Genomic DNA, 25,197 nt, shown 5'->3' on the forward strand with positions numbered 1-25,197 from the left:
CCTACTTTTGTCATACTTTCTCGGTTTTGTCCTACTTTCTTACCAAATCCTATCGACAAAATTTGTGTAATTGATTTTAATTGAGCAGGAAATCATTGATATATTGCCAAATATTACAAATGTTGGAGAATGCAACTAATGATTCTGCCAAAGCAGAAATTGTATCATTTTTAAGGTTGGTTGGGGGGGGGGGGGTGTATGTGGACCATTTGATTGATTAATTTAGGTTTGGTGATTCTGATGCTACCCAATAGCATTCAGTTGTCTTCTGTATTTTTAAGGCATGAACAGGCATAAACAATATTTACAATGCTCAGCAAAGAGCTAGAAATGGAAGTGCTTCATTCGTCAAAAATGATTACACTGGCATTGAACGGTAAAATGTGAACAAAACAGAAAATTTTTAAAAATGATGAGCAACGCAGTAAAACTATCTGGTTCACCTTGCCTTATACAGTCAAACCTCGTTAATGAGTACTTTTGGGAGAGCAAAAATATGACTTCGTAAGCGGAGTGACTCGTTAAGCGGAGTAAGCCGTAGCTGCGCCAATTCCTGCCTGAGGACAATCGGGACTTCCAAAAAAGTGACCCGTTAAGCGGAGTGACGCACTAACGAGGCTTAACTGTATACGTCGGATCTTATCTTATTAACTGTATACGTGACCCGTTAAGCGGAGTGACGTGTTAACCGAGTGACGCACTAACGAGGCTTAACTGTATACGTCGGATCTTGTAATTTACACATTTTTTTTGCATTGTGCTTTCGAAAGTGGTCCCGAAGGTGCGTCATTCTTAAAAAATGTATGTCTTCGAAATTTGCCGTGCCTTGTCGAAGAGAGTTGACAAGCTCGTCACTTTGGAAGACTCCAAAAAAGAATGGAATACAGTCAAACCTCGTTAGTGCGTCACCCGGTTAACACGTCACTCCGCTTACCGGGTCACTTTTTGGAAGTCCCAATTGTCCTCAGGCAGGAATTGGCACAGCTATGGCTTACTCCGTTTAACGCGTCACTCCGCTTACCAAGTCATATTTTTGCTCTCCCAAGAGTGACTCATTAACGAGGTTTGACTGTATATATGAGGATAGACAGCAAAGAATTATCTGTGGTTGCTAGTGCACGGTTTTGGCCAAAAATTGGGGCAATTTGAGGGGGCATTTTCCCGACTCCTCATAGTACAAAGTGTAGCAAATAACTAAGCTTTTTTTGGTTTCAAGTTGTTTAGTTTCCCTACTTTGATGGCAGTGCTGTTAAGACGGAACAGACCTACGGGCCTACTTCGGCACTACCCGGGGGCATGCAATTGGTAAGCTAATGCTAATTGGTTAGCAGACAATAAGCCAGGTAGAGGCCTCAGAAAAATTTCCTGCCTAAGGGGGATGGGCAGTAATCTCGAGCATTCTTGGGACGGCCCCGCTCTCCATTGGGTGCGTTACTCATACATGCTCAACCCATGGCTCGCGGGCCAAATGGGGTCACTTGAGTGGCCCACGGCATATTTCAGACCACTCAGGGGGCCCGCGGCATGTTTCAGATCGTTTTAGTGGCCCGCGGTACATTCGCAGATCACTTTTAAGTGACCCACGTCGCTTGATCGGCACTTGACATATTCCCACATCACTGAAGCGGCCCGCGGCAGATTTGAAGATCACTTTTGTGACAAATAGAATTTTTATAGATCACTTGAGAGTCACCTGCGGTACGGTTCGAGGTCACTTGATTAAGTGGCCCGTGAAACTTATTCAAATCAATGAAGTGGCCCGCACGCCACTACAGGTTGAGCACTCTTGGTGTAATTTTAGGGTGTTCAACCTTTAGAGAGTGCGAGCGACGTCACTGGTCACGTGCCACGGTCCATTCAAGTGATCTGGAACTTCACACCGCGCTCCGCTTAAGTGCTCTGGAACTGTGCCACCAAGTCCCTTAAGTTATCAGTAAATGTGCCTCGGGTCGCACGAGTGCTCCGCCACTGTGCCGTGGGGGGCACTTAAAGTTATTTGGTAATGTGTTGCGGGCCGCTTAAGTCGTGTAGAACTGCACCGTTGGCCCTTGAGTGCTCCGGAACTGTCTGTATCCAGTGACGTCTTAACGCATGGGCACGGCCCGGTAGGGCCTTCATAAAAATTAGAACTGGTTGAAATTCTCGGGAAATAGCCAGGTTGGGCAGATCAGTTGGCCCCTGGGCCCTTAAGACGGCCCTGCCTGTATCACAGGCCCACTCAATTCGTCGCGGATCACTTAAGTGATCTGCAAATGTGCCGCTCATTTCATTTTTACACAGCTAGGTAGGTTTTATGGTCGCGGGCCTCTACAGATATCTCCTGGGCAAAATTGCCCCCCCCCCCACCCCGCGGGCCATATTTTGGGAATGTGCGGTGTTATCAGGAAGGCTGTTTTAATGCTTGAAGTCTATATTTTTTCCTTAATTTCTTTTTTGCCACAGAAGAAAGGCTTTGGTTTGAGACCGTCAAAGGCAACTGCCCCATCATCAAGCCATCATCATCGTCATCATGTCGTCCAGCAGCAGATGCTCGATCCAGTGGTGCCCGATGCAGTTGATTTCTATTCGGAGGTATGTGATTGATTTCATTATCAATTTAATTTCGTTATTTCTTCTGGGGGGGGGGGGGGGAGGAACTAAGGGGGTATCTGCGCATGCGTCGTCTCGCGGTGTATTGTTCTTTTGAATTTGGCGGGCCGGTGACGTAATTCATCAATCGTTTGTCTCTCGAGCGTCGACGACCGTCCATTGTTTGACGGTTGGGAATATATTTTGACTTCGCGACGGTTGTGCCGGTGACCGTTACCTTCAGTTTATAGCCCGGCTGTCGTCATTCGCGTTCCAAACGAGCTGATTCTTATTCTTGGCGTTTGTGTGTGTGTGTTCTCTCTTGCGTTGATTCTCGTCTGCGGCTTCTTTGTCTTTTAATTAATTTATTTTTGCAGATCCCGATGTATTGCTCGACTCCCAACGTCATGGCCGAGGTGGAGGCCTTCGCGGCCACGAGGCCCCTCTACAGCATCGTCTCGGAGAACGGACAGAGGAAGTACGGTCCCCCGAAGAACTGGGACGGGCTGGCCCCGCCGAAAGGCAGCGAGGTGTTCGTGGCCAAGCTTCCCCGGGACCTGTTCGAGCCGACCATAATCCCGCTGTTCGAGAAGGTCGGCCGCATCTACGAGTTCCGGCTGATGATGGAGTTCAGCGGCTGCAACCGCGGTTTCGCGTTCGTGATGTACACCAACGTGGAGGACGCCGAGAACGCGATCCGCACCTACGACGACTACGAGATCCGTCCCGGCCACAAGATCGGCGTCTGCAAGTCCGTCGACAACTGCAGGCTGTTCGTCGGCGGCATCCCCAAGGACAAGACCAAGGCTGAGCTGATGGCCGAGTTCAAGAGGCTCACCGACGGCGTCAAGGACGTCATCCTCTACAGCAACGTCAACGACAAGACCAAGAACCGCGGCTTCGCCTTCGTCGAGTACGAGAGCCACAGGGCCGCCGCGATGGCCCGGAGGAGGCTCATACCGGGAAAGGCCCTGCTGTGGGGGCACGAGATCGCCGTCGACTGGGCCGAGCCCGAGCCGCAGGTCGGCGAAGAAATCATGAGGAGGGTGAGTATATTCTTTACCGTGTGCAATTTTTTTTTCTCTAGGTTCGGATCCCCCACACACACAGCAAAGCGGTTTTTGTATGGGGGCCCAAAACATGCTTACTTTTGGAAATAGTAACCAGTTCTCATAGGGCGCTCCCTCCCCCGGTCGATACGATATCCTTGCCTTAAAGCGGCACTGGGTCCCGATGGAATCCCTTATCCCGTCGATGATTGGGGGAAGTGCCGTCTTAACGCATGGGCCCACCCGGGCCTCAAGAGAAGAGGGACCTCACAAAAATGAGATCCGGTTGAAATTTTCTAGGATTTACCAGGTAGGGCCTCCGCAAAACGACTTGGCCCGGGGGCCCATGATACTCTTAAGACGGCCCTGATTGGTGGGCATCCTCAAAGGGATCCATCGTGACGTCAGCTCATGCCGTGGCTCCTTGGTGGAATGTAAAATTGACATTTATTTCGTCCAACGTGTAGGAAGCGCAGGGGCCGACCTGTTTAGGAAGTATCAATTTACATGTCAAATCCTATAAGGGTTTCGTATCCAGGGACGTCTCGAGAACATCTTGACTCCCCCTCCCCCGGGCCGAGTGATTTCTCTGAGGTCCCCTCACCAGGCTAATTAATTTATATGCTTACCTTTGAAAATTTTAACCACAGCTCAGTTTTGTGAAGCCTTTTCTGTTCTAGGCTGGAGGGGGGGGGAGGATGAGTTGAGACGGCACTGGTTCCCTGCTGAGAGTGTTTACTATCATCCATTGATATTGTTAGAGTAACCCTCCCCCCACAGATTTGAAACTGAAACACTTCTTATGGTAGGGGTGGCATTGGTCCTTCTCCCCCACCCCACCCACAAGGGTGGAGCTGGCAGGCCCAGAGCAGTTTTATCATTTATTATTATTATTTTTAATTTTGCTGCAGATGGCCTCCACCAATGATCCCAGCCTTGGTGGTGGGGGGGGGGGGGGAAATTCCCTAGCTGCCAAATGTCAGGAGCCATGGGCTTGGGTCATGGTTTGGGTGTTCCTATCACCCATCCTATTTAAAAGTTAAGTAGATAAACAGCACAGCAGTGTACTATATTGAGGATTTTACCTGTGCCTCTCAGGCTTGATCAAATTTAGAGTGTAAAAAAAAAAACCCATGTGGATATTATGCACTGTGCTACAAGAGATAGAGGGTGGGGGGGGGTATGCAAGTGTGTTACATTGACATGACATTATTGCGAAACAGCGGGCTGACATGAAGGAAACATCAGAGGGGCTGAAAGTTGCTGGGCCCCCCCCCCCCATCTTGTCCCTTGCGTATATGGGAGTCGAGCACTGAAGAGTAAGGATGCGTTGAATTGTTTTTTCAGAAATTATTGGGGGAGAGCTCAGCCCCTTACAAAATTTATTGGGGAGCCTCAAATTTTCTCAGCCCCCTAGGTTCCGACACCTATGCTGCATAATCATGCAAAGTTTTTGATAGGAAAGCATAACATATTTGCTCTAGTATCATCAGGACACAAAACTGACAAGGTCATGTTGCAATTCGTTACCAGCCAAAGATTTGCCATTTGTATGGCTTTTTCAGTATGAACAGAAATGCTTCAGCAAAGAACAAATTACTTTGCTGATCTTTAAGAAATGTGAATCCTAAAAATTTGATCTAATCTTTAAAATTTCTAGTTATTAGCAGAGAATTGAATGTAGTTTTGTTATTTCCTTTATTTTGATTTTTATGCAATTTATTGGAAATATATATCTGCGAGCCTTTTTTCAAAGGGTGTCAAGTCTAGAATTTTGAGTTCTTTTTTACTGAAAATTCAATATCAAGTTGGAGGGGTTTGAACAATTCAAATCTCTCATCATGGGCACAAAATATGATTGTTTCCAAATGTGCACTACTGTCTTGTATGTGCCATGGGAGAAATTTGTTAGTGAAACATTCATGATAAATTAACAGCCTGGCTGATATGGTATAAATGCCCTGTCATATACTGTTCATTGTAGTTTGTGATTCCCTGCTATGGTAATTTAATTGTTGAGAGGATACACTATTTCAATGAGTGTTGAATAAAAGTAATGTTATGGTGAATTTTTATGGAAAATGCTAAATCCAATTCTTTTTTCTCTTGCATGCAATGATTGTTCAGTTCTTAGATCTTACATTTCCTTTAATAGGCATGTATATAATGTTTGTACATCGGGATAGGAATGTAAAACATATACAGTAAAACCAATTTTATCAACCCTCATTTATATTCAGAAACTCTATAATGACAGGCGTAGGTTTCTCTCGTGGTTTAATTTCCCCATGATAGAGAAACTATATCACTGTATTCCAAAATTATCCTGCAAATATAAGAATGTTGATAGATGTGAGGCAACTGCGCCAGTGCAAATTACAATGATATACTTTTCAATGTTTTCTGAAGTATTTGCTTGGATGGGAAGAAAAATAGGGAAATTAATAAAGAATAGGAGCACGGTAGCCCAGGTCGATAAGATACTCACTGTAAGTTTATCAAAGGTTGTTTAGAGGTGTCGTGAGTTCAATACCCGGTTCATCCTTGTTAGAAACTTTCCTGATACAGGGGTACAACAGAAACGGCAACATAACTACGGAAAAAGATTAGTATCACATTGAGGGGTTAGCTCACCAACCTCTCTGTGAGTATAAAAAAATTTTGAACGCTGCTGTTTGGAATAAAAATTGTAATAAATATCAAATGTGTCCCGGTCTAATTAGCCCTCGTTAGGAAATAACTGTGGTGCGACAAAAAGTGGTCAAATGATAATTTAAGAATAAAGGGGTTAATATTTGAAATTTTATACAGTTTTTATATGAGTTGCAATCCAAGAAGATTATGTTTTGCCATTCATTCTTCTGAAAAAATTGTTTTTAGTAAACCCATGAGTGTGCTCATAAAGGGTGGTCAGATAAGTTGGTTTTTTTTTCAACATTGTATGCGGTGTAAATACTCTATTGTGGGAATTTCTACTGGTCCAAGAAAACTTTAAAATGTTGCAATTTGCTCTGGAAGAATTTTTCGTTCACGTCTTGAACTATTGCTATTCACTTATGCCAATCTGTTAAAGAAAATGGCTTAACCATCCTTTTATACCCAGAATAAAATTAGTTGTTCTTCAGGAAATTCTTAAGCAGTGTCTTAGACGTATTAATATTTTATCCAACTTATTGAGAAATTAATCTATTAAAATGAGGATCTTACCTTTTTCCGTAATATATAGCCTTTATTTGACACGCCCCACTTTTATGAATCAAGCTTTGCAGAAAACAACCACATCAAATTATTTGAAAGACTTCCAGAAGTGATGCCTAGCCAAAATAATATGGAAATAAGTGTCATTATAACTTTTTTCTATTTGCACTGTAATAATTAAAGAAAAAAAATTTTTACTGAAAAAACAGCAAAATTTCGAATGAGTTTTCAATATATTTCTCATTGCATTCATCATCTCTGAAAAACTGTGCAAAAAATTCTAATTGTTACTTTTTTTTTGAAAAAATTCAGTTTCCCACCTGGCCCAATCCTTCCTTCCACCACTATTTATTTGCTTACTCACTTGGGCTTTGTCCCATTTAACGGTTGAAAATAATTGAGATTTTATTGTATATGTGCCATTTTTATAATGTATAATTGATCTACCATAGATATAACATGCAATCTGGTAACAGATAAAAATACCAGTACATTATAGCTAGGGTTGATGGTTCGGTTGTATTTCATCGGTACCAGATAAGCTTTTTTTTTAAAAAAAAATTAAGAAATTTCATGTCTAATTACATGTGTGGAAGAAGAAATCCATTAGCAATATTCTCAAAATTATGTTGTACATTTATATCTTATTGCATTTGTGTACGGTATCTGCCCCTGAGAAAAGGGGGAAATCACAAACAGTGAGCTGATAACACTGTTAGGTGGCCTGCATGATACTTGAAATTCTTCAAGTCACATCGTTTCATTAATTAATTAATAAATATTCAAGGACCACTACAGGCAAAATTCTCATTGATGTGGCTGAGAAGAAGAAAAAAAGTGAACATAAAAATTATGCATTATCAAATATATCTAGAAACAGCAACCTAAAACAAGCAATTTTCACAAAAAAAAAAAAATGCACACTGCTTATATAAAAAGTATGGTCTTCATGCAAATATGGATAGTTTCTTTATTCAGAGAGCAGGCATACGTTCATCAGGCATGCTTCAGGCAACTGAAACTTCCACTTCTAATATGGTAGCACCACCCAAAACACCAGACGCTGACAAAATAAATATGTTAGGGCCACATGCATACAAGCATGCAACATATTCATGTTGCGTGCTTTAGACTGGATAAATCACCATTTGGTGGCAGTGCCAGCAATTGTGAGCTTTGGCCTGAGTTAGGGCTGACCGTCTTGTGAACGGTTCCGTTCAGTGCACATGAGCTCCAAAGAAAGATTGATGTTTGTTGCCTGTAGTCTAGTGATCTAGAGCACTCACCCAGCAAGTGAGAAGACGTGGGTTTGATTCCACGTAGGGCCAGTTGAGTTGAGGCATATACACAATGGCTAGAAATTTCTGAGGAATGTTTACAAGTTGCACACACACACACACACATGCGGTTAAGTAATATAAATATATTACCTTTTGGGTGGGACAATATACAGTCAAACGTCGTTAATGAGTCACTCTTGGGAGAGCAAAAATATGACTTGGTAAGCGGAGTAAGCCATAGCTGTGCCAATTCCTGCCTGAGAACTATTGCGACTTCCAAAAAGTGACCCGGTAAGCGGAGTGACGTGTTAACCGGGTGACGCACTAACGAGGTTTGACTGTACTAGGGAAGTAACATCAGTAAACCGAAAATACCAAGAGAACAATAGCTAGGCGCATTTCAGAACTGTATGAAGTTCTTTTAGTAGCCAAGAAAAATTGAAAGATAGCAAAAAGGCAAATACTCCATTTCCACCGTTTTTCTTTCCTGCTCCTCTTTTTTCAGGTTGCCAGTCATTTCATTTTGACTCTCTGTCTTGAACAGCAAGTATCTCCCACTATATAGAGTATTTCCCTTTTCACTATCTTAAAATTTTTCTCGACTACTGAAGAAAAAACTTCATACAGTTCCAAAACGCGTCTAGCTGTTGCTCTCTTCATATTTTGTGTTTACCAACGTTGTTTTCCTAGTATATGGTTAAGTAGCAGTCACATGCCAAGGGCACTTAAGATCCGCTGAAAGAGCATAGTGAATTGAATTCATTGAACCTCAGCAACTGAAAACTGTGAAAACTGGCAAAAATTCTTGGTTGAAATGTTACGTCAATCTATGAAGGAGGTCTGAATGATTTTGGAAGTATGTGTGTATAAACGGGGATCACTGTGAGTGTGTTGTAACTGGTGTAACATTAACCTCAGCATGTAGGTTCTTAATTCTTCTAACTAGGCATGCAGTTGATTTTCAAAAAATAGAATAAATCATAATATTAAATCTATTAAGGTTCCTTCGTACCCTTCATAGTCACGGTTATATCAGATGTTTATTTTCTTCTCTGCATTACCATTTCAGAGTTTCCCATTTTTTCGAGACACCATATGTTTTGTGCCACTGTCCCTTGTGAATTGTGTTGTATCTATAACTATATGTATATCTTAATCAGTGTTACATATGCCATTTCACACATTTATGTTTCCTACATTACTTGAATGTTTATTTCAGAGTTGTGTCTTGGATAGTATGTAGCTGGAAGGAGATGGATGCTCGCTCGCAACTTTTTTATGTCTTGTGTAAATGTTTGTTTTGTAGACCATATTAACTTTTAAATTTTTGTTCCAGTATCTCAGGGGTAGACTGAGATCCCGTCACCCTTGTTTGTGTGAGGGTTGTTCATATGATTGGAATAAAATTGGCAAGGTATTCATTTTTTATTTTGTTATCCTGCTAGTTGAAACAAAGGCTCTCTGTTTGGTTTGCATGGCTTTTCTATCTTTTTCTCTTGGCTGTTGCCACACTTATCTTGCTCCATCAACGCCTGCATGTTCTTACTAACTCCTCCCCTCCTAAAATATTCCATTTCTTGACAAACATTTATTCAACAAAACTTGCTACTGACGTATGCACAATCTAATTTACACTGGATTTTTTTATTAACTTGCAATGAAATTAATACAACATTACATTTCTATAATGCTAAATACTACTGGGTCCCTTTATGTGAAATTCACACCTAGGACTTGAATGAATACACCAATTTCTTTTTATAATTTTTACTAACTGTGTAGAGATTGATCAGCCTTTTGGGCAGCAGATTTACTCATTTTTCATCCATAACGTGGTTGATGTCTATTGGCATTTCACTACCACTTGAGTGTCCGATTAACACCTGATTGCTTACCTATTTTTATCTATTCAGAAATTTCCACCATATATTTTTTTTTCGAGACAAATGATTGTGTAGAGAGTAGAAGCACTATTATGATTTATAGTGTAAAGCAAACTGACATGATGCTGAGAAGATTGTAGTGTATGTTTTGTTACCTTCAAGTATTTCACCACATCACATTTTTCTTCATATACTCGGATAATTTTTAGTGGACACTTAGTTCATTCAGCATCATGTGATAATACCAGATAATTCATTTTGTTCTGATCAGGAATGGTTAGAATGCATTTTGAATTCTGGTTTGAATAAAATTACCATATTTTAATGTGTATAAGGAACTTTTTGCCAAAAATTTGGTCTCAAAAATAGAGGTCTCTTATATACGGATGGTATTAGTTATATCTTTTCAACTTTTTTCCAAATTTTTAGGAAAAATTTTTACTGATTTTCTGAAAAATCAGTGATTCTTATACACATAAAAAAACACTGTATCTCAGTTTTATGGAAAGATTTCATATGTAAATCACTCATTTATTCTTGCAAAGCATGTTGTGTTAGTTTCTAGATCAGTCCAGTGTAAGAAATACAGAATACAGAAGAACCCATACAGAAATTCAGGCGACTGAAATAATATTCTGTTTGACAAGCTTCCATTTTATAAAGATGCACATCAAAGCAATAATATTTAATGGGACTATCTTTTGATTCCAAGATCTTTCCCCCTTCGATCAAGACAGGTTTCTGTCTCTTACAGTGTCTAACTTAAGTTTTAATGTAGTACCTGATATCTGATCTGACTCAGTCGACCCTACAATAGCAGACCCAATCTATGAAAAACCTTAGATTACGACAACTCCAAAAGTAGAAAATTGTATAAAAAAGGTTTTGGTGAACACATTCATTGAAACTAAGCAACTATGTTGAGATGAGCAAAAGTGCTAGAAAAATATTGTTAAAAATCAGAACAAACTTTATTGCAGTTGTCAAGAATCATAAGTTTTTCTGGTTGGAGTTTGTTGGTAAAAAAGTTTTCAAACCTTGGTGTTGCCCATGATGAGAAAGCATTCAAATTGTTATTAGTCAATCTGTGAAACAATGAAATAAATTTTTACATGTTCAAAATTGGAACTGTATATTATGATTGATGATATATTTTGGTAGTTTTATTTTATTTTATAAATTCGTTAGGCAGGTGTGACTGCATATATTTTTTAAATTGTTTTTGCTGAATGGTCTATATTTCCACATTGTATCAAATGTAGTGAACCAAATTTTTAGTCTTTAAAAGTTTGGTAGGTATATCAGGATCTCCCCCCCCCCCCCCCAGCTGTAGAATAAGCAGATTACAATACCGATTATATCAAATTCTATAATCGAGACTGATTCAAACTGAGGGATGAACTGTTATTGCTATGATAATGGTTGAAATACTTTATCCTCACTATTTCCTTTAACATGCATGTATCTTCTTGCTTAAGCTTCAAGACTTCTTAATGCTTCCTTTTCATCTTACCAGCTTGATGCCTATCAGTATGATTATGCTTTGTATTAATGTGTGATATGATTATTTTCATGTGATGTTTTGCATGCTTGATATAATTTTTTTTGTAATAATATATGTGTTGGGTTTATTTCTGTGATTTGTGAATTGTACATCTGTTAAAACTTAGAAGTGACAATTATAGAAAGACTGACCCATTTATATGAAGTCAGAAAAAACAACAAAAATACTTGTTATGTATGAACCTTGTTATACAGTCGAATCCCGTTATAACATACTCCAAGAAACTGGAGAAATCTCTTCATTATAAAAAAATTTCATTACAAAAGAATTCCAGGTTTTTTACATTGTTCCTATGTAAACTTATCTGGGGGATTAAAAAAGTGTTTATTAAAACAAGATTTTTTTTTCTATAGCTGTATTTAACTGTATTCATACAGCATAGATAAGCAATACAAAATTCGCAGGAAATAAATGGGAGGAAAAAATGTTATATGCAAAAATTTGTAACATCTGTGTTCATTATAGGTGAGTTTGGCAGTATTGTAAAACTCATTTCAGTTAATTTTAACTGTGATGCAAAACATCGACTAATGTGTCAGATAGCCAATTCAACAGTGTCCAACATTAATGTTACAGTACCTATATGAAGCTCCTACTTAAGATGTTTTCCTTGCCCCTTTAATATATATATTTATAATTCATGGGCCCCAAAGATTAAGTATCAAAACAGGATCCACTGTTTTCTTTGTTATGGATTGTGTACTCTGTTGATCCATAATGTCCAGAAATTGAGTAAACTGTGTTTGAGAAAGCACATAATTAACAAATGTAAGTGTGGAACAATTTTTGCCTGCATCTTTCTGTTGTGTCATGCCAACGAACTCAAGATATTCATGTGATTTGGTTATGACAAGAACACACAAAAAACATTTTTTTTCTTTTCAAATACAATTGTGGGATACGTGAAAAGATTATAAAGTGTAAATGTAATTAATATACCAATATTTGATTTTATGTCAAAATATTTAGATATTAAAAGTCAAATAAATGTTTGCAGTCTCAAATATTCTGAAAAAACTGAATTTTTTTTTTTTTTTTTTTGTAGTTTCCTCAAGCGATTATAGTTTTGATACTGTTACATTGCATTATATATTGGCATAGACATAAACTTGTATCCAGCACATGAGCTCGAGCTTCCCTTCCCCAATATTAACCACCATCTCTATAATACAATACCTATAAAAATATTTGGTTTGAGAGTCCTGATATTTTCAATAATTTAATGCCCGTTTGTATTGATATGAGTAACTGGTATATAATACTTCATTCTTACATATACAGTGATCTCTCATGTATGCATCAGGGCAAGAGAACAAGGAAAACATGTGCATAAGTGAGAGCAGCATCATATAAGTGAATAGCATTGTTTTCCTGTATCTTTGACTGGGAATACAAAAATCGCTCCATACCTGAGAGAAACATGCAAGTAAAAGGGTGTATAAGAGAGAGATCACTGTATCTCATATTATCCAAAACCTGTATTGTGGGGCTTGATGTATCAATGGCTGTTTTTCCCCTTTAAACTCCTGTTGATTCCTGTGTTATACTGTGTGGTGCATCGGGAGATGCTTTTATGACAATAATTGAAAAAAACTTGTTGATGACAAATATTTCACATCTTTTTAATTCTGCTAAAGCAAGGTAGAAAGACCATTATCTTTTATATTTCTAGAACAATGTGAATATTATTTTGGGGCTTGCTTAATGCTTTTTATCATTTGATATCAGGTGCAATAGACCATTTATTCTGCTTAATAATGTTTGATTTTGATTAAAGTGTTTTGGAAAACGATAATAAATAGCGGACAATATAGCGGATAATAAATAAAATTGAGAAGTAAGAGGTCTTCCAAATTGAGTGGGGGGGGGGAATTGTACATACAAACAAAATTCACATTTTTAATTTTTTTTAGCTGTTGTGAAACATATTTTCACCTAGTCAAATGTGCTCAGCAGGGTTTAAGCTACGGTTACATTTTTTGAAAAATGCAAAAGAAAATCTTAGAATGCGGAAAAAATAGTAGCCACTTCGGCAAAAATGTGTACAGGACGTACGAAAGAAGACATCCAACCATGAATCATTAGCATTGTAGCATTTTGCTAAAGCTTTTCCCCCGTTTTCGCTTTTTGCTAAAGAAATTTTTTATCTAGCTTAAACTCTGGTGCTCAGGTTATGCTCCAAACCTTTGTGAAATTTTGAATATTGAATTTTTAAAAAATCAAAATTGATAGAAGAGATTTTTGTCCATGGGTACAACCTGATGTACCTTCGGATACACTTGGATTTACCTGCAGACATAATATAAAAAAGTGCAGTTTTTATACTGTACTATGCTATACTATTTTATATGCTTACGAACTGTTTCTCCATGCTTTTTTCCTCCATTCATAATGCATAATAACCTGAGGATCCTGATAACATAATTCATTGGAGTCATCAAAGAACTAAGGAGAACTGTTTTTCCTAGATTGTTTTCTTTTTGCTACATTACTGTCTTTTTAGTAACTCTTTTTAGCTATTTTATCCAAAAAAACTTGTCAGTATCTTGTTTTTCTGTGTTCAAAGGTATATCACCTTACAGCAGAGTTTCTCAACTGGTGTGCCGTGGAGCCTCTGGGCGCCATGTGCACTTCTCCCAGGGGCACCACTGCCACCCAAAGAGAATAATATGAATCATTAAATTTGTTATCATTAAAATAAATTTTGTGAATTTGATATTTTCCGGTTATCTTTTTTTTATTAAAAAGAAAGAGAGAGAGGCCTACCGGTCTCTGTCATAAAAATTATATACCAAAAAGGGCTCTGTCAATATAAAGGTTGAGAACTGCTGCCTTAGAGGGTCTGAAGGTGCAATGTAAGATATTTTGTTCTCTAAAAGGGTGGTAGCAAAAGTTAGGTTAAGATTTTGATGATTTTAAAATCAAAAATAAATCAATAAAACCTTGATAATAAACTATGAGTGTCAAATAATCATTAAAAAATTAATGGGGGGGGGGAAATAAAGATGAGAGATTCATTTTTTTCCCTTCGACCTTCAAAAAAAGGGGGTAAAATATCATATTTACTTACCTTCCACGAGCTGGTTTCTCTTGAGCAACTGGCTATTACTAGTTTCCATACCCTAGGAACCACCACCTGTTTTCAAATTTTAAAATGAAATATCCATAAGTACAACTGTCCTAAAGTACAGCGGTCTCCTCTGCGCATACCTCATGTTATGGAGATTATGTGATGATTGCAGAGTGATTCAAAAATCTTTACTAAGAATAAGCATCTAACAAATTAATCTTGCTCTTATGAAGTACAATTTTTTTTCTCTCATGATTGACGTGATGCTAAGTAGAACATCAGATAGATAATAAACAGTAGCAAAAGATTAATGCTAACAGTTACTGATACATGACTAATATTTTGAAATCACTTGCAGTTATTCATCTCTTATAAGCTATAAGTCATTACCTGTGTGCTGGGTGATCTCAAGAGCATCATAGGGTCTTGGGCAAAATTTTGTCTTAGCAAGTTGCACTGTTATCTCATTTTCAAAAAAAAATTGCTGTAAAGTCGTTTTTTTCTTAGACCCTTCAGTTGGAATGGGTTATTTTTAGAGTTCCATCATTAGTGGCAAAAATATATATTTGATGCAGTTTTCCTTATAACAATTTTTTTTTCGTTCAGGTGACAGTGCTTTATGCTCGAAATCTCACTGCAAGGACCTCAGAAGATCATTTACAACAGATTTTCTCCCTTGGAGGATTTCTTCGCATCGACAAAGTGAAAAAGATACGAGACTTTGCCTTTGTGCACTACATCAAGAGGAATGAGGCTGAACTTGCTTTATCCAGGCTGAATGGTTGGTTAAGTAACTTTTTTTCTTTTTTCTTTCTTGTAATGGTTTATGGTTTTTATAAATTGCAATATTACAGTATATATATTTATATAATTCTGCTGGAAATATTCTTTTTGCTGTTTACAGCTTTAGTAATGACATCTAATACTTGAAAAAGGGACAAAAGGAAATAAAAATACTCTCATACATGTACAAGCAACTGTCTCCCTCTGTTGGGAAGCAGTGTGAATCACAACACCCATATAAGCATAGCTGGTTTTTTTCACTGCCAACTAGTGTTTCCCCCACAACCTAGCAGTATTGGAAAAACATTTTTCTTTATTTGAAAGTTCAATTTATTGTCACTTAAATCAATTTTGTTTGTCTTGAGTTTCACAATAAATAAGAGATGAACTCTCTACAGAGGTTTTCAATTTTAATGGTAAAAAAATTATCTAGGTTATGTGATCGATGGATGTTCAATTGAGGTTACATGGGCCAAACCACCTCAGTGTGCTCTACGTAACCAGAGCAGAGTTGCAGTCGAGGGCTACCGCTCTTATCCACGTTCTTTGGGAATCTTTTCTGAAGCTCAGACTCAGCTGTTGAATGAGCGGATTGCAAATTCCTTCCAGCAGCAGATTCGGTGAGTCAGTTTTCTTCCATATTTTGATATGTTGAATTTTTAATTTCATTTTAAGCAAGTTGTGATGTTCTTCAGAGCTGAAAACATGTAATTTTCTTTCAGACTTTGGAAATAAGTTTGATCCAGTTCATTAACTTTCATAATCAAAACCTCTTTCATCTTCACAAATGCAATAAGCTAATGAGTATCCAATATTTGTTTAATGGGGCTCCAACTCAGACTAATGAAATTTACCAACAGTGAGAGACCTGTGAAAAGATGGAAATAATCTCTGCTAAGCAGGGTTGGGTTTTTGACATGACAAGCAGCAAAAAACTGATTTAAACTGTTGAGAACTGTTAAAAACCTAAATGAATGCTTTTGGATATTTTGAACACAATAGGTATATAATGCGATGACTAGAACAGATAATATATATAATTTTATGGTCTATTTTATCTTAAATTTAAATTTTACCTTAATTTAATTGAATTATTTAAAAGTTTTTGAAATTAAAAATTAAATGAATCAATATAATTTAATTATGTTAATTAACTACTGATTACCCTTGTTCTAGTTACTAAGCAAAATAGAGCTGTTTATTTTAAATATGTGCGATAGAGCATCGGAGGGTTAGGTTTTCTTACCTCAGAAACCTACTTGCAGTGTCGTTTTAAGGCATGGGCCCACCTGGGCATGGCCCGGGGGCCTCAAGAGAAAAGGGGCCTCACAAAAATGGAATCTGGTTGAAATCTTCAAGAATTTGCCTGGTAGGGCCTCAGAAAAATCACTTGGCCCAGGGGCCCATCATGCTCTTAAGACGACCCTGCCTACTTGGTATTGAAACAGTTAAAAACTTATTGTCAATGTTGTCAAATATTCTTTTTTTTAACCTGATGGATATGTTAAATAACAAAACACTTACTTTTATGTAGGTTAACCTTTTTTTTTTATATTTTGAATTGTAACTACTGAGGAAAATTACCTAGTTTGATATTTTAAATTTTCTGATCTGTCCAAAATTTCATTACAAATAATTTTTTTTTTTTTTTGTGAAGCATCTCTCAATACACCAAACTCATTTATTCTCATCTAAAATTTTCATAGCATAGGTCAGGGGTTCTCAAACTTTCTTCACCCACAGCGTCCCTGTTTCCTATTCAACACTTATCCGCGAGCTCCACCGGATCCCCAGAGTTGTTTAACAAAGAATATTTTCTAAAAACCTTTGTCAGGGTGAGTGCTCTGCTTTACCCCTGACAAAGGTTGGAGGCACACAGTTTGAAAACTGGCATAGGCTATATAAACTATATTTTTAAAGAGTATTTTCAATCAAAGCAGAGCTGCGAGGACTTGATTCCCAAAGCATTATTTTGCATGTTTAGATCCTGCTTCAATTGAGAATCCATTGCATTATGAATGCTAGTAAATATACCATATCATATCGTAGTCAAACTTAGTCATTCTTACTTCACCAAGAATAAGTTATAGGAGTTTTACAATTAGGAGTCAATACAATCTAGTATTTTGATTGCTAGATGTATTCTAATACGAGTATTGTTTTAAGTATCAGTGATTATCTAGATAATTTAATGACAGAAATCAGCATTGCATATATATGGTGTAAAAGATATTTTTAAACACCTATCTGTTATAAAAAGTGTACAGCAGATGTTTATACACATAATATAAACAGTTTAAAGAAATTTTGGAAGGTCAAGCATCATCTTGAATTGAAGAATATAAAATCATTCCATAGTTTTTCTTCAGCTTTTATGCTATGCTTTATAAAAATTTTATGTTATATATAAATGTGAAAGTATGTATGTATGCTCTTTATACAAATCTACAGTTTTAGACCGATCGTCGCCAGATTTTGCATATATACCAAACAGGTCCGGGATTGAACCGTAGGCTACTTTAAAAGTTCGTCAGAGCTGGGCAAAAAACTGTCGGGCAACAATGGTTTTGGGGGCCTCAACAATCACTTTCGGAACGTTTACTTTGGTTACCGTGGTTTCCAACAATGCGTTTCAGACGTGTATATGTCTTTACAATGGTTTGTCACATCTTTAACGCTGCCATCATTACAGTTTATTCCTTTATAATGGTTTGGCTCTTTTCCAATACTCCCAGTAATTGAAGAAAACCCTGGAAGCGCCAGATATTTTTGCTTGCATGTATACAGGGTGTCCTGTAAGTGCTTATGTGGCCTTTATCTCATCAACCACCCATCGTTGAGGTGTAGTTTCAATTTAAAAAGTGCTTAAAAGGAGTTTGAATAATATTCGCTGCAGAAGCTGGACATCTGACGTTACTAACAACAGAGAACAACAACTACAACGATAAAACAGGGAATAAAAATGTTCTACGCCAGCTGATGAACTCAATCCTTGCCTCAAATCATCAGCACTCTACTTCACCAAACACCAACTCTGGCCATATCGCTACATTGCAATTTACTGCCATTAGTGAGATGGGTTGGAAGTGAAGGTTCTGTCTATCGGTGGTCGCCTCGAGTTTGTTAGGACATCAACACTCTGGCACGAAGCTAAAAAATTATCATTATCCACCAACATGCGAGTTCAACTGCAAAATGACTCAGCACTGCTATCATTTTCACATCAGTTGATCAAACTTGGCAATGGAAGAATTCCCGTAGACCCAAGCACTGGACTGATAACGTTCCCAAATGGATTTTGCCAGTTATTATATATATAAACTCAGTTCAAGAACTTGCAGACAAAGTCTTCCCAAACATTCAACAAAATCACAGAAACCATGAGTGGCTTTGTGAGAGTACGATTCTGGCACCGACAAATGAGTGTGAACAAGATCAACGGAAAAATCCTAAAAATTATTCCGGGAGACTCCACATCTTACAAATCGGTTGACACTGTCACAGACACAGCGCAGACAGTTCTGTATCCTGCAGAATTTCTGAACTCCTTTGGATATTCCGGGTGTGCCACCACACAATTTGACCCTCAAAGTCGGAGCAACTGTAATGCTTTTAAGAAATTTGGAGACACCGATACTCTGCTATGGCAACAGACTCTGCGTGAAGAAATTGCATCATTGAAGCAACGATTCTAACTGGATGTTACAAAGAAAAAGAAGTCTTCATTCCACGTATCCCAATCATCACCGAAGAAATGCCATTCACTTTCAAGTAATTCAAGCGATTACAGTTCCCGATTCGTTTAGTTTTTGCCATGACAATCAACAAAGCGCAAGGCCAGTTGTTAGCAGTGGCAGGTATCAACCTACTTGAGCCCTGATTTTCACACGGACAGCTTTACGTCGCGTGTTGGTATTTGTACATCTACACACCCGATGGAAAAACAAAACATATCGTGTATTATCCACAAGCGATTGCCTGAAGATTTTAATTAAAATATTAAAAAATAAAAGTAATTTTCTCTTACTTGATGCAGAATTTTTTTTGATTAAGAAGTAATTAATAAGCTATACATATATAAATTGTTTACGGGGCGGGCAACGTCGCCGGGTATCAGCTAGTATTTTATAAGAAAAAAAAACATTTCCAAAATAATTCTGTAGAGAGTAGAAAATTATTTTACAATCAAATTAAGTATTTATTTTTTGTATAACATAGTCCCATACATGCAATTAATGTGTTGTGTATTTTGAATAGGAATTTTTATATGGGAAAGAGTAATATTTGTGAGGTTTTGGTGGAGAATTTTTGACATGGCTGTTAAAACCCATTGCAAACCTGCCAACCCTGGTACTAAGTTCTGATGCCATAGCTACCAAGTCTCCCAAATTTTAGCTTCATCTCTTGACCTCCCGAAGTTCTTAAATCTCCCGAATTTTTACGAAAATCACAAAATATCCCTAATTCCCTCTAAAAATTCCCTACTTCGTTTAAAAAGAATCCCCGCTTCTAAAAACAATTCCTAAGAAATTTCTTGTGGGGCAAAAAGTATTTTGCCTCTGTTGCTTTTTCCCCTTTTGAAATGACATCACACGTCGTAAATGGGATAATAGTAGGAAATTCCATTTTTAAGGAATGTTTACAAACCCTGTGATGGTAACAAGAAGAGTTGTTTGTCTTATCGTGCAGGGAACAGCTTTTAGCAGCCAATAGTCCTGGATAATAGTTGAAGATTATATTGATGCGCATGTTGTTAAAACTTCCTCTTTTGTTGAAGTTACGTACGTGCGATAACAAAATATGAATAATGATAAGCAAAAAAATATTTAATCAATTTTAAAGATACTTATTCCGATGAATTTTCTTTCATCAAACATTCCAGAAAAAGGCAGACTTTTTTTATGCAAAGTTGTGTTAAGGACAAACATCTTTCATGGTGGAAGGACTGACATCATCACCCATGTGAAATCAAAAAAACATCAAGCAAGTGTCACAAAAAGTCAGTCTTCCTCAAAAATTTTTTTTTTTTTTTTTCTTCATCTTCCAATGATTTTGGGGTCATTTGCGCAGAATGTTTGTTCACATTGTTTCTGATTGAACACTATATATATTTTTTTAGATCACCATTGAAGTTTTGGCCTCCAATTTCACTTATTTTTTGTTTAGGGATTTTATTCCGAAGGGTTTAACTTCCATGTGTGTGAAATCCCTATTTTATTTGACTTCAATTTTTGAGTAGGGATTTTATTCTCTATGCTTTAACTTTTTTGTGCAGAAAATCTCCATTTTATTTGGAAAAATCCCTTTTGTATTTATTAGAAAGTGGCTTTAGTATAAAATACGGGTTCACATGAAAATCTCCTTAATTTTCATTTTCAAAAGTTGGCAGCTGTGCGATGCAGTTAGGCCATGCTACTATTTATTTATATTAAAAGAAATAAGATTTGAGGGCTATAAAACTATATCCATTATTATAATTAATTATCTTTGGTCAAAAAATCTGAAAGATTTTAATCTTCTCCGTGCTCTTTTTATGGCTTTTAAATTTTTCTGAATGCACAGAAAAAGATGTACTGTAGAAATCATAATCCAAAATTTATTATGTACTGTAAATTTATCATACAAATCTGATCATGTAATTTTTTCTTCTTGCCAGTCGAGAGGCTGCTATGCTGAGATCAAGTGTGGAAAATGAAGCATTGTATTGCTCTGGTGGTGCCATCCAACCAAAACCCATACAGCCAAATCCATTCAGGGAAGGATTGAGTGCAATCAAATTTCCTATGGTATGATTTATTTTACATGCTATTAGAGATGGGATGCAGTAATATTCTCATTGAATAAAAATATTGCAAGAATTATATATATTTATATATTTTCATATATCATATTTTCTGATTTTAAGCAGTGAAAATATCACATACATAAATTCTTTTTTTACAGTATAAATCCTATATAACAATAACCTCTTTTATAAATACCCTCCTACTACCCCCTATTTTTTTTACCAAATTTTATCAATAAAATTTGTGTAATTGGTTTTAATTGAACAGTAAATCGTTGATATATTGCCAAATATTATAAATGTTGTAGATTGCAACTAATGATTTTGCAAAGTAAAAATTGTATCATTTTCCAAGTTATTTGGGGGGGGGGGGGGGGGAGGGTGTATGTGAATGGTTAATTTTTCATTTGTTTAGTTTGAGGGTTAAAAAAGTAAAGTAGTCATTAAAAACTTCTGTCTGGAATGAAAAAATAATTTTGTATTTACTACCTCATGGTCTTGGAGTCTTGGACAGCACTTAACATTCATCATTTAAAATTATGCTGCACATTTTGTGTGTAGTTGAAGCAACAGTTTGCATTACAAAGCAATTGGATACATAGGCTATTCTAGGTTTTGTAATTCTGATGCTACTCAATAGCAATCAATTGCCTTCTGTATTTTTAAAGCATTTAAAATTACAGAAGGCAATTTTAAATGCTTCTGTAATTTTAAATTACAGAAGCATTAATAATAATTTTGTGCACAATTGTAAGTGCATTTTTAACTTGCACTTACAATAGTGCAAGTTAAAAATAATTTAAGTCTATAGTTTTTATCACTATTAAATTTCTTAAAATATCTAATAAATATTCTAAGAATGACCCAGTAAAAGAAGTCATCTCAAAGTATGTTCAATCAAACTGAGGTAATGATCAAGAGTGAAGTCAAAAAGAAAAACATAATTTTAAATATGAAATAGGTAAATTCTGGTAAAAAAAAGCAAGATCAAACATTCAAAAATGCTTGAAACAGAAGAGAACAAAAGCATGACTTAGACTTTCATCAGCGGCAAAAACAAAAAATGATAATTACTGTGTTTCAAGGCTCTCCTGTAGTGATTTTTTTTTTTTTAAATTAGTGATTACCAAGTGTACAAGATAAATCTCAAAACAGTCATTTTCAAATTATTTTTGAAATCTGAAATACCATGTGTTAAAATTGTCTGCATTAAAATCCTCTCATTTGTTGATATTGTAGAGAAAGTAAAAATATATGAATATCAAGAAGTTTCTCAAAGTTTTTTTATGATATATATATTTTATTAAATATCTGTATTTTGTGCCTTGTGGAAAGGGCACCCCTTCTTCTGAGCTAAACGCTGTCTTTTGAAGTAAAAAGTAATCCTCTGTACACTACTGTATATATGTGTATAAAAACTGTGTATTTTATTTACTGCCAAAATTTTAAAGTGCTACATAACTGATAAATTCTGCTACAAAAAAAACTTTTTGGCTGCTACAAAAAAATCAGATTTCCATTTTTCACCCCGTTTTCATGTCGGATGCAATTCATTGTTGTCTAGGATGAAACCATGGCCCTCTCCACCAATATTACAAAGTACAAATGACTGGATACAAAGCAAAGATAATTGGAAAAAAAGTCACATTCCTCTGTGGGGAATCGAACCACCAACCTCACACTTTCTGGGCACGTGTTCTACCATTAAACTACAGAGGACAGACATTGTTGTCTAGTGTAATTAGGGAATAATCTCAGAGGTTTTAGTTTGCTCATTGAAGGTTTTGAGTGAAGATTAAGGTAACATGAGAAAATAATCCATCCTCAAATGTTATTAAACTTTTTTTTAATGATCTAAATTTTCACAAAAGCAGGAAATAAATAAAAATTGGTTGGCAAAGGAAGCTGTTCTTATAATAACTTTAGTTCTAAAGGCCCGTTTACATGATCAGGTGATTAAGTATTTAATTAAATTTTAAATTGTGAAAAATAGACCGGTTTCTATTTTACTTTTAACCACTTGCTAGCTAAATCTGCGTAAACAGCTCTTAACATCTGCATACATTTTAAAGTACTTGACAGCTTAAAAACATCATGACTGTCATTTCCTTCGATGGGCACACAAGTTCTGTATTATTCATATTTAAATATATTCGTGACTTTTTTTTTCTTTTTCTTAACACCAAAGATCAGTATATTTGAAGTACTGAAACTTTTTTTCTGTTGCAGCAATTGTAAAAGACATAGTTAGCATTTATAATACAACTTTAGTCAAATTAATTTTGATGCATTAATTCTTGTTGCCATGTGACGGCAGCAATGATATCTTCTGCAGACTTTAATATATTTCCAAATGTGTTATTAAATATAAGTTTTCCCAAAAATTCTCTGTCCTTCCTCCTCCCCTATTCAGAAACTCTGACAAAAATTTCTATAGTTGTCATGTGGTGAATGAAATCTGATCTGGTAATATTCCCTAGAAGATTATTACTGAGAATTTTTTAAATCTCTATGTGCTATATGTACATTTTCTTGACATTTTTACTGAAATTGAAAGTGGAGTTTCATATGTACTTTCATCATTGTTATTAATTGAAGGGAAAATTTAACTTTTGTTCACTTTCATTAGGTGTGGCAAAATTTACAATTTGTTTTGGATGTGATTTAACGTTTAATCTTTTTAAATCTTATTGCAGATACTTTCTTACTTGTGCCATGAGAGAGGCTGGGGTGAACCCAAATATGAGGTTACAGATATCGCTCAAAATATAATGGATAATCCTCCTCTATTTTCTTGCAAAGTAGGGTTGATCTTATTTTTGTGCATTTGTACTTAGCTTATTTCACCAGTGAATATTATTGAAATGTAATACCTTGTTTTTAATTCCATTCTTAAAGCAGAATTGTTTAAAAATTTAGGTGACCATTCCTAATTTGCCGAGTGAAGCTAACACATTCATGAGTAGCAAACTTGGCCACTCCCCAGAAGAGTCTCGTGTCCTGGCTGCCCAGTTTGCCATACTGAAGTTGGAATTGTCTCCAGAAAGTAAGAATCACATATTCATTATTTCAATATTGAATGTTTTGTAGATAAACGTTCTGTAATATCCTGCCATAGCTGCCAAGTCTCCCGAATTTCAGCTTCATCTCTCAACCTCCCGGAAAGTTCTTAAACCTCCCAAATTTTTATGAAAATCAGAAAAAAATCCCTAATTGTCCCTAAAAATTCCCTACTTCATTTGAAAAGAATCCCCACTTCTGAAAACAATCCCTAAGGGATTTATTGTGGGGCAAAAAGTATTTTGCCTCTGTTTTTTCCCCTTTCAAAGTTTTTGAAAAGTTGGTGCATGAATGATCGCTGGAGAGATCCTGGGGCCATATTTGAAATATTGTAGCAGGTAAGAAACATCACACGGTGCATTCTGATACGCTATTAATGTTTGTCATTCCTCAAATATTTTCAGGAAGAAATCCCCTTTCTATTGCGTGAGGAATGGCTTTTATTAACAAGAAACTGCCATACTTCAAGAAGAAGTAAATTCTGGTGAAACAGAGTAATATATATATATTTCATGGGTTCTCAATTCACTCTGTTTATAATCGAGAGGATCCTTCCACATGCGTTACGTGAAAAACAAATTATATGTTTATACAATTTCAAATGGAGTTAATAGATAATATTGTAATGTTTTATCACCTGTTTCAAATTCATAATTTGCTCATTTCTATTCCGACATGAGTATGGTAATAGTTAAAAGAAGCAAATGCTAGAATTTTTTAAAACTACATTATTCAACTAGTCAACTGCATGATGTTCATTGACAGTTTTCAGCTTTTTTTTCAACCATTTCTTCTAGATAGTTTCTTCTAAAGTATAAACTAATGTGTGTACTGTATCAATGTTCCGAACCAAATTTTTAACAACTTTATCAGTGTTATAGTATGTACAGTAGAGCCCTGGTATAGTGCCACAAATTTTCAGTAAAAAAATTCCACATAGGAATTGTAATATAAAAA

General features: G+C 36.4%; 1 protein-coding gene across 1 annotated transcript in view; it reads left to right on the forward strand.

The window, feature by feature from the left end:
- The first annotated feature begins 2,523 nt into the window (after positions 1 to 2,523).
- Positions 2,524 to 25,197, forward strand: part of LOC149063746 (putative RNA-binding protein 46) — a 29,380-nt gene continuing 6,706 nt past the window's right edge. The window contains exons 1-8 of the mRNA XM_089255612.1: positions 2,524 to 2,571; positions 2,946 to 3,614; positions 9,432 to 9,509; positions 15,219 to 15,393; positions 15,829 to 16,015; positions 21,052 to 21,181; positions 23,877 to 23,981; positions 24,100 to 24,226. Of these exons, the coding sequence (XP_089111738.1) occupies positions 2,527 to 2,571; positions 2,946 to 3,614; positions 9,432 to 9,509; positions 15,219 to 15,393; positions 15,829 to 16,015; positions 21,052 to 21,181; positions 23,877 to 23,981; positions 24,100 to 24,226 (1,516 nt within the window). The 5' untranslated portion in view covers positions 2,524 to 2,526. The remainder of the gene's footprint in view (positions 2,572 to 2,945; positions 3,615 to 9,431; positions 9,510 to 15,218; positions 15,394 to 15,828; positions 16,016 to 21,051; positions 21,182 to 23,876; positions 23,982 to 24,099; positions 24,227 to 25,197) is intronic.

This window comes from Pholcus phalangioides, unplaced genomic scaffold (assembly GCF_987345545.1).
Source record: "Pholcus phalangioides strain wild (caught in Gottingen) unplaced genomic scaffold, Ppha-v1.0 ptg000043l_1, whole genome shotgun sequence".
Classification (NCBI taxonomy): Eukaryota; Metazoa; Arthropoda; class Arachnida; order Araneae; family Pholcidae; genus Pholcus; species Pholcus phalangioides.